The 11,254-nt window shown below is 36.0% G+C and overlaps 1 protein-coding gene across 1 annotated transcript; it reads left to right on the forward strand.

Moving 5' to 3' along the window:
- Window positions 1-548: 548 nt before the first annotated feature.
- LOC144555363 (SNF2 domain-containing protein CLASSY 2-like) lies at window positions 549-8,123 on the forward strand. The gene is made up of 4 exons (XM_078303662.1): window positions 549-729; window positions 1,968-3,314; window positions 5,449-5,592; window positions 6,057-8,123. Exons 1-4 carry the CDS (start codon window positions 577-579, stop codon window positions 7,956-7,958), a joined length of 3,546 nt encoding a protein of 1,181 aa, XP_078159788.1. The 5' UTR covers window positions 549-576; the 3' UTR covers window positions 7,959-8,123.
- The last annotated feature ends 3,131 nt before the right edge of the window (window positions 8,124-11,254 follow it).

An 11,254-nucleotide genomic window follows, 5' to 3' on the forward strand; every position in this document is an offset into this window, starting at 1 on the left:
TCAAGAGAGAAAAGAAGAAGAAGAGATCAGATCAGATCAGATCAGATCTGTCACCAAAAACAGCCAAACGGAGATCAGATCAGATCTGTTACCAAGATAAAACAGCCAAAACGACTCACAAACAGCGGCTGGCGGAGCTCCAGCACCCCTGGCGGAGCACCAGCAGGGCCGGCGGAGCACCTGGCAACCCGGCGGACCCCTGGCAGAGCCGGCAGCCCCCTGGCGGAGCTGGCGGAGCTGGCGGAGCCCCTGGCGGAGCTGGCAGAGGGCTGGCGGACCCCCTGGCGGAGCTGGCGGAGGTCCGGTGGTGCTGGCGGAGGTGCTGGCTGTGCTGGCGGAAGGTGGCTGCTGTTGCACGGTTTTTGACGCAAAACCCTAGATCTGAAAAGTGGCTCTGATACCAACTAGTTTTGTGTAAAAAGGATTATCTTTATTAATCAAAGGGTTAGGCTTATATAGAGCCTTACAAACACTCTTACAAATAAACCCCTCAAACTATCCTAATACAATGATTAACATACCAACACCATACAAGACGGGAGTATATCTGTTCGAGCTAAGTGTCCCACACCGACTATGCTGGAAAATATACATACCGATTTCATGCGCATGCGGTCAAGGAAGGCAACCTCTCTTGATTGTTGTAAATTTCTAAAACCTGGCATTGATGTGTGTGCGCTTTTGCCTCAGCCAGCCTCATCAAATTCAGACCATGATTCCCAACCTCAGGTACGTCATATGCTTCTTACACTGTTTTATGTTTTTATACGTTTATCTAAGACCACCATGTATCTTGGTAGAGTGCAAAATTTTTTGAGAAATTAAACGGGGTCTAGCCCTCATTTTCATTAACCATAATTGGATCGGTTACAGTGGTTGAGTTTCTGAGAAGAAACCCTGTGAAAACATAAGAAAAGAAATAATTGCCTGGAGGCAATGAAGACCCAAAAGTGCAAAAACGGAAAAGAAAGTAAAAAATGCTGAAATTAAAGATGAAACAAAATTAAATACTAGTCTCTTCGAAAGATGAAACAACCTAAACTACTGCATGCTACATCAGTAATGAATATGTGTTCCAATGTGGGGGCTAATGGTCAAAGAAAGTATGTTATTATTCATAAATGCTTACATTTAATCTAAGAGGTTCACACTGCTATCTGTTTATATTTTTTTTTTACTTAATCAAGTTAAATGGCAGAATTGTGATTCTCCAAAGGGAAATTGAATTTTGACTGAAAGTCATAATGATTCTGTTGGAGTGACTAAATTGTTATTTTCTTTTTAAGGAGTGACTGAAAAGTCGTCTGGCTAAATCTTATATCTCAAAGTAACTTTATTAAATGAGTAGGGTTAATGATTTTGTGCTCCAATCATGCTCCGCATCCTTATCTCCGTTTTCGATGTCCGAACAGTCCAACCAAACCGCTCAACATGATCTCCATATTGAAATGTGCTTGGAGACCAAATTTTATAATTTTTTTAAATTTGTTACCATTTTTTTAGATAGGTACAAAATCACTGTTTTGGATGGTCTAGAATCATCTGAAAAAAGTGATTTTGTACCTATCTAAGCAAATAGTAAAAAAAATCCAAAAAAATATAAAATTTGGTCTCTAATACATTTTAATATGAAGATCATGTTGAGCAGTTCGGATCGACTATTCAGACTTTGAAAACGGAGATAAGGTTGTGGAGCATGATTGGAGCACAAAACCAATAGCATTTTAACCATACTCTTTATTAAATTCACACGCGACTCAAAAAAAAAGTAAATAATAAAACTATATATATAAATGACTAAGCATGCAGAAAACTCCGAAAATCAGAGGTTACCTGATTGAGAAAGAGGTATCACAAGTACAGAAGTTACCATAGACAAGCTAGTCATCTAATAGACTTGTCTTTAATAACCTTCTAATAAGGGATCGTCACTGAGATTCTAACGCATGCTTATTTTCTTCCTGCAGCAATTGGCATGGCTCGATGGAAGAATTATCAAAATCAAACGATCTCATGCTGACACATGCAATTGTTTATTCGCCATTATGCCATACAAAAATAATGGCCTGATTCACATGCGAAGTCTCGTGAAAGACCGTGCAAGAGTGACACTGGTTAAGATCAACCAAATTTCCATACTACAAAAACTCAACAATAAACCAGACGAAAATGGAAACATCTTTCCACGTTCAACCCTAAATGGAACTTCCATTTACAAAACCAAGCTCTTCAACTTCACTGACACCTTCTCTCCAGCAATAGCAACACTTCTTGTATTTTCCACTTTGGTTGGTGTGATAGAAGTAAAGGTTGTGCAAGATAGAATTCTTTATCATGTCCAAGGAGATGATATCAACCAAAATGGCTCAACTGTGAACATGAAAGTAGTGAATTTTATGAATTGTGACGGTGTTATTAAGCCTAAGGTCGAGAGGGTGACCATTGAACCTACATGTACAGAAGAAAAAGATGCTTCAACTGGAGGTATTGAGAAGAGTCTCGTGGTTTCAAATGCAAATAATGTGTATGAAGAAATGAATATTAGACGATCAAAGCGTGAAAAATTCCAACCAATCTTTTTTAGTAGCTACACGTCTCCAAATTTTGGTTGCTCTTCTAATGCACCATCTGCAAAAGTTTTCTCTTTGTCCACATCACAATCTAAGGAAGAGCCTGTAAAAGAAGATGTGTCACTCCTAAAAAAGCATGCAGCGAAACTTTCTTCTGTCAATGGTAAACCAAAGCAAAAGGCGGTACAGAAAGAGAGGTCATATATGCCTTGTGAGAAACATGGTGCAAATAGGAAGGAGTATTTCAGTACTGAGGAATGCAGTGATTTTATAGAAAAGCTCATGAAGGGCCCGGAAATGCAAAAAGAAAGGGGGCCTTATCGGCTGCATGAGAAACATGGTGCAAAAGTGAAGTATTTCAATAATAAGAAATGTGATGGTTTGATAGACGAGGTCATTAAAGACCAAGCAATGCGAAAAAAAAGGGAGCAGCTGTATGAGCAACATGAGAAACATGGTGCAAAAAGAAAGTACTTCGGTACCAAGGAATGTGATGATTACATAGAGGAGCTTATGACTGACATCAGTTGTTGCATGAGCAAGAAGGCTAAGCCGAGTTTCCAACAGGAAGAGGAGGCCTTCATGTCTGCTCCGGGGTATTACCCAATATATGAAAACTTTGTGTGGTCCCCAGTAGACAGTGATGGTGAAATTGAGAAGGAAAAGGGGAAAGATGAATATGAGGAGCTCTGGGAAGAGATGGACTATTGCTTAAACACTCTTGTTCTTGAAGAAGAAAAAAAGGTGCTTTAGTCTGTATTTTTTATTTATTAATTGCAATTGATAGGTTTATTGCCTTGGATGTGTTGACAGTATAACAAGTAAGCCATTGGCAGTGATGATTATTTCAAACTGGAAGTACCTCTGTGTAAAAACATAATTGCCAGCGACCCTGTTTCATACCAGTAATTATACCCAAATCTATTGTGTACACTTTAGATACTAGGCTGGTCCTTTTTTTCACTACACCACTAGCTATTACAGATTTTGGCATATCAACAGTTTGAAAAGAAGAATATCTTCATCAGTATGTTAATAATCAATAAAATGCAATGGCAAAGATAATTGTAATTTGGTTCTATTCTTGAACATTTCACCATAACTATAGTCCACAGTATGCTTCTCTTTTCCTTTTACAATATATAGGACCACAAATATAACAAAATCATGATAGATGTAATTGTTGTAAAAAGAACACCCTGAATCTAGAAATGTCTTACACTTTCAATTTCTCAAGTCAAATGTTATAAAAATATATATTTTTAGTATAATTGGTAAAAAAACTCCTATGCATGCCATATCTCAACGTGATCATCTTATAACTCCAAATGTGATTGCCAAGTTTATACTTATTTACATTACAATGCCATGTCAGCTATGCCACTAATTTGTATTCCTATTATACCCCTCATGTATTGTTCAGGGGACAGTGTGGTTGTTTAAGTTAGCTATCTTCTCATCTTTGATAATCGATCAGCTCTACACCCGTTACGTTTGCCACCATTTACTCGTTGCATTGATGTCTCTCTGCTGTGGTTTTATTTTGGTAAATACTAAATACTTATATTTTATGTGGTATCTGGTAAACTTTTGTGAAGGAATAATAAATTACAGAAAAATAAAAGATATGAATTTAATTTTAGTTCGATATGATCTATTTTCTCATAGGGTTTTTAGTTTCAAATAGAAAAATCTAACATTATCTTTGGAGTGACAAATTTGATATCTTGATGCTTCAGAAGTTTATGGGTATTTTTGCCTAATATTTTGTAATTGAATTCATTTACATTGGGTAGAGTTACTGAGATGCCTAGGCTGGTCTTTTTAGTTGTTAATTGTACAGGTGAGGAGTAACTAAGCCAGTATCTACTATTAAGTTCCTGGCTAGAAATGCAAATGATAAAATCAACTTTGCATGGAGCTTAATTGAAATAAATGAATATTGATTGTAGTTGAGCAAGTTTTTGCTGTTCTGGCAGTTCTCTTGACTATCTTGTCATTCGTCAGATATCAACTATTTTAATATATGCCCATAGAATATATTTTACGAGACTGATCGGATAGAAAAAGAATTGTCATTAACTTTTTTATTTCCAAAACAAGTAATTGTCATTAAGTTTTTCATTAAACTAACAAGGCTACCACATTAGCATATCATAAGAATAACATAGCATTATTATCAGGTATAAAAATAAAGACATTTATTTGGTAAAAAAATGCAAATCAGTAATGTAATTAGTTGCCAAGTAGAAGAGGCCATTAATTAATCAAGTAAAATCAAATTATATCCCACAATTGGGTCATCTGCAGCCTTTAAACACTCATTTCTGTTTCCAATAATAAGAGACTAAATAATTATCAAAAGATTCATTATTTCTGAGAAATCATGAGCAGCTAACATAGAACATCCAGGAGACATTTGGAGAGAGATCTCCTCCACACCAAAAGAAATTTTACAGGCACTGGGTGGTGGGGAGATCGAGACGGGAGAGGGGTAAGACCAAGACTGTGGGAACTTTTCTTTTAACTTTGGTTCATGAATTTGGTGGATTAGAGTTTTTAAGATTCTTTTGCATGAAATGAAAATAAATCCTAATTCTGAAAAATTGTTAATCTAGCACTGACCCACAAATGTCAGTCTTCTTTTTTTACCACTTGGGAAAAATCAGCTTGACTAGTGTTGTTGTTTAGATAGAAAAATTGCATTGTGACTTTTCATTATTCTGTTCATGATGAGTAATATATCATATTTCAATCGCTAAGTAATTCAGGAGCTCTGATTATTGAAAGTTGGGTTGATGTACTCTTAATTTTTTTTATTTTTTTTTGCTTAATTTCGTTTGCTACAACTTACTAGTGATTTTTTTATGTTTTCCAGCAGTTTGATTCTGAAGATGAGGTGGCTTCTGGAAAAGATAAAGAATTGTATGTGCACGACTGTGTACTCAACGAACAAATTGGTTATGTTTGCATAAAATGCAATGCTGTAATAACCGAGATTAAGGACATTTTTCCACCTATGGTAAGTTTGTAAGCTTTTTTCTAGATGTCGTAAATCTTCTTAGTTTGAACTATCCATCATAAATGTGAAATTTCATACCCAGTTTACATTTATTATAAGTTGTTATACTAATGGGGTTTTTTTTCCTGCTCTTTATTGATTGCATTCGTGGATTTTTCTCCAGTTCTGTTAGGTCGGTACATTGCAGTCAGTACTGAAGTGTACAAGCCCAGTACTCGGCATGTTCTTTTTGTTTCTACTTTCCTGTGCTTTGTTAAGTTATTTGCCAGATTGGATTAATTCATCTTAACTGCAGCAGTAATTCATCCAGGGCACACAATAATGCCATCATTTGCAAGTTCTTAATATTAAAATGCTAAGAAATAAATATGACCATTATCTTAAATGTTAGAAAGGTTAGAACCTCTGTTTTTTCTTTTTGTATGTTATGAAATTAAATTAGGCTCCCCCCTCTGATCTTACAGATGAAAGAAAGAAGCTATCAAATGCCCAAGGAAAGAGCCAATATTGAGCCCAAATTACACCCTTTTGAAATAGACCAATCTTTTTTAAAGACACCTCCCAACACCAGCCAGATTAAATCCAGTAACCATATATGGACCCCAATTATCCGCATCGAGCCTAAATTACACCCTCACCAGAGAGAAGCTTTTGAGTTCATTTGGAAGAACCTGGTCGGCTCTCTAGAGCCAGAAAAAATGAGCAGCACCAATGGCAACACAGGTGGTTGTGTTATCTCTCATTCTCCTGGTTCAGGCAAAACTTTAACAGTAATTTCATTCCTGATAAGTTACTTGGCAGTGTTCCCTAAAAGCCACCCGTTAGTAATAACCCCCAAAAGTGTCATTCACACCTGGCAAAGGGAATTTGAAAAGTGGGGAGTTGAAGTCCCGGTACACATAATCCATCAAGATATAGCCTACAATAGGAGAACATTTGTTGGAAAAACTAAGGGCTATCTGGATTCACATCTTCGGATGAGCAATAAGACAATTCGAATTATAGATTCTTTAGAAAAGGTTCATTTGTGGCATGAAAATCCAGGAGTGTTACTCATGACGTATCCTTCTTTTCATTCTATCATGAAAGGGGAATCGAGGAATGAATATTACGAGTTTATGGCGAATGTGTTGCAAACCAGCCCAGGATTATTGGTGCTAGATGAAGGCCACAATCCAAGAAGCACCTCTTCTAAGGTGAGAAGGCTTTTGATGAAGGTGAACACTGAATCAAGGATTCTTTTATCTGGCACAGTATTTCAAAACAATTTCGAAGAATACTTCAACACGTTATGTCTTGCCAGACCCCGTTTCGTGAGAGATGTTATAGCTGAATTGGAGCCTAAGAAAAGGGCCAGAGAAACCAAGCGGGGAAGGAAAATAAAAGATCAAGAGAAACGTGCGCAGAAATTGTTTGTTGAGAAGATCGGGCATAAGATTGAGTCTCATAGTAGATGTGGTCGGAAACATGGTTTTGACCTCTTGAGAAATATTACATCTGGTTTTATCCATGCCTTTGATGGTGAGAAGTTGCAAAACCTTCCTGGTCTCGAGACGTATACTATCTTCCTCCAATGTACTAAGCCCCAAGAAAAGGTCTTGCAAAAATTGCAAAACTCTTGCAAAAATTTGTTCCGCTACCCTCTTGAGATAGAGTTCCTTGTTTCAGTCGGAGCGATCCATCCATGTCTTGTCAGCACATCAAAAGCTGCAAAAACCATCTTTACTGAAAAGGAGTTAAAGGAAATTGGTAGCAAAAGAAGTTTCTATAGGGGTTCGAAAACATTATTTGTCATCGATGTAATTATGAAGTCATTAATTAGGAAAGAGAGGGTTTTAGTCTTTTCTCACAATATTGAGCCTTTAAAACTCTTGATTAAATCGATAGAATCTTGTTTTGGATGGAGTGAAGGGAATGAGATATTATTTCTCTATGGAGATCAAGATCTCTTGGTGCGATCTGAAATAATTGATAAATTCAATGGAGATAATGAGGGGAAAAGAAAGGTGCTACTAGCTTCAACCAATGCATGTGCTGAGGGGATCAGCCTGACAGCCGCGTCGAGGATAGTGCTTCTTGATTCTGAGTGGAATCCTTCCAAAACAAAACAAGCGATAGCACGTGCATTTCGGCCTGGCCAAGAGAAGGTAGTTTATGTTTATCTATTGTTGGCTGCGGGTTCGTGGGAGGAGAGTAAATATGAGATTAACAAAAAGAAAGCTCGGATGTCTAAGATGGTTTTATCAGGGACATGTGTAGAGGATTCAAGTGCTGAGCCAGTGAATGTTGGTGGTATTACTGATGAGTTGCTGAGAGAAATTGTGGAAGGCAATAATAAGACTGTAAAAATGGTTGTTAAGCACTAATGATGAGGTTTGGTTGGAACAGAGGAAGCAGGGACAGATGTGAATATTTGTAATATTTGTAATTGTCGACTTTCTGAAGCGTATGTTGTTCTTCTTAAATTGATATTTCATATATCAGCTCTGCTTTTAGTTTGCATTGGAAGAAATACATCAGGGGAGTGAACATATTGTCTGAATAGTGTAATTGAATAATCAAACACATCACTAACAAAGTTTAGGTGTATTTGGTATTCTCAACATAAAATACCAGCCTGTATCTATTTTTTGCAGTATAGGGTAGTATCAAAACAAACACTGCATGATTTGAACATTAGATATGTTATCCTACCTGTTGAATGCTCATTACAGAGTCACTAAGAAAAACACCTACGTTGGTTCTAGTTCTTATTTAAAAAAACTTGAAAAACATCAGCTGAGCCAAATTTCATCAATCATCACTGGTTAAATAACCAAACTGTGTTTTATACAGAAATAATTAGATAATCCCGTTCAAATTATAGTCCATTTCAAATTGCGGTCCAAATCGAGTCTTACCGCATCACTGTTGCTTATCAGCTTATCTCTGTTTCCCCTGGTTTCAATGGTAAAGTGTCGAATTTGATATAGACGGTCTGATCGAAAATAAAAGATCTAAATACAACTAGCATCTTTTAATTATTTCGATACTGCTTAAGAGGAGGTAGATAATTGTAATTTATTTCTTTCGAGGTTAAAATTTTTGTATATACAAATGCTTATATGTCTCCTTATAAAACTGAAATTGCAATACACTTATGTAGATCCTTCAATTCTAATTTTCTGGCTCTGCTCTTAGATGAATCCCATTGTGGTGGTTTCTTTTGTGGTCTGGTACATTATGGTTATCTAGTTTTTTCATAAAATGTGTCAGGAGTGTCTTACATGTGTCAAGCTATGGCGTGTTTTAAACGTGTCAATTTGTGCCGTTGTTACCGTGCTGATTCCAACAAATTCAGACAAACCCACTCCTAACAATGCATGGAAACCTGGCACGACACGTGTAACACCTCGTACCATGTTTTTTTTGTGTTACCCGTGCGTATCGGATTAACGCTTGTTCCATGAATTATCTTTAGTAAGAAAAAAGAAACTAAATATGATTCTGGCCCAAAACTAATGAAGCCGATAAAATAAAAAATGGCCTGTTCGGTCTTTTTTTTCTTAAAATAATGGGCCTGTTCTGTCTTTGCCTAAAATGATGGAGGCGAACTTGCAACTTAAATGGTTGGGTTTTTTTGGCAACTTGAATGGTTGTTGCGTTAAGGTGTACGGTCGTTTCTTTTAAAATGTTCATCCTCCAAATTATGCTCAACTAGCTAAAAGAGAATACCAGAATTGACCAAAATTATCATTTATGCATGTTTCAAATTTAAAACAGTTAAGAACTTAGAAACTACCTTAAATTTGTGCGAATATTCGGTTGAATTGTATTTCCATCGAGAAGGTTCAATGGTCATTTATATGGGTTGAGTGCTAAATTATTACTGCTACAAAACATACCGCTAATATTCATATATAATGGCAGAGCCAAATGAAAGAAATATAATCGGTTCTCCCATTCTAATTAAATAAACCGTAAATGTGGAAGTCTTGTTGCGAGACTTCTATTTCATGTCATTATAAACGGTTCAAAGTAAAAAAAAAATATATATATATATATATATTTTTTAAAATGTGTAAGAGCGAAAAAGGCATGGAAAAATGAGCCAATTTCATGGAATAAAAAATTTAATTTTAGTGTTAGAAAAAAAAAAAGGAAGGACTCGATTGTAAGAAACTAGTGTTTGATTGCAAAAACTCCAGTCTAATTACTCTTTTCTATTTATTTTTTTATAATTCCAATTAATTTCATTCTTGCTCTACCACTATTTTATTATAATTTTACACAATTCCAAACCTCTTGAACAACATTTTTAGAATTTTCTAAAACAACTTATTTTATTGGAAAAAAAAAAGTTACTATTAATTTCCATTATAAACTAGTGAATATAAGCATGACTAGGAGAGGATTGAGGACGGATTAACTAGTCCTGTCATCCCTTCCACGTCAAATTCAACCGTAGCAGGATGAAAAATAAATAGTTTTTTTTTAAAAGGTTATTAGCTTTAAATGCCAACTAACAAATTCATTGATAAAAAACGTATTTACAACAAGTCAAATAACTCTAATTCCTAAATCTAAACTTGTTTATTCTCATTAATCTATTTAAATTACTTTCACAATCTAATATTACTTATTTATACTCTTAACACCCTAATACATCATTCTCTAACCCTTTTCACAATTGGATTTATTTTCTCCGATAGTCGCCGCACTTCGACGGTCCTATCTACTCACCACTGCACTCCGAAAGTCCGATCTACTCGCCGAGGCACTCTGACGGCCGGATCTACTCAATGCGGTGCTCCGAAGGCCGGATCTACTCACCGCGGTGCTTCGATGGCTGGATCAACTCACTACCTCACTCCGATCGAGATGGTAGAGACTATACGCTAGCTCCAAGCTCCAATAATACCACACTTTCGGCTCTGGTCGGCTCTGCTCGGCTCGGCACTCTCCCCTCTCCTCTCTCTCATTCTCTTCTCTACTCAAAGAGATAGAGACAGGAGAAGGAAGTGTACCCGTGTGTCAGATTGAGATCTAAAAGAATATGAAAGAGAAAAACAAATAGTTATCGTTGAGAATACAGTTAAGAGTATAGGTTACAGTTCAATTTTAATTTTTATCCGAATTAAGATTATTAAGATTTTATGTATACCATTAGCGGTATTTCGTCTCTTCTCAACAATAGTTGTAATCTACTTTTGCTTTACTAGCGTGTTAAATGTTCACAGTAATAACAACTGGGTCTCTACGGTATCCATACAAACAAGTTGAAAATAATTGTAACTCGGTGTACTAGCACCAAACATACAACCTCCTCTTTTCACTTTCTATCGGTTTGAGAGAATATGCGTGTATTCATATTACAGGTCAGTTTCGCAACTTTACATAGAGTGCAAAAATTATGACTCATAATTCATACAACACAATATAATTTAATTCATATTTAATTTTAGATAACATATTAATTTTGGCCCAAATAATTTGTCAAATAGAACAGTTTTAACTGTTATATAAATAATTATTAATTTTAATGCACAATCGTGTTCATAGTTACCTTTACTCATCTCTTTCATCCCTCCTCTAACATCAACTCCTAACTCATTTGAATATAAAGCACAAAGTCAGACTTTCAAACTTTGAAAATGAAACATGAATGAGTCAATCATATAAT

The sequence above is a fragment of the Carex rostrata genome, chromosome 6 (assembly GCF_964058835.1).
Source record: "Carex rostrata chromosome 6, lpCarRost1.2, whole genome shotgun sequence".
Taxonomy (NCBI): domain Eukaryota; kingdom Viridiplantae; phylum Streptophyta; class Magnoliopsida; order Poales; family Cyperaceae; genus Carex; species Carex rostrata.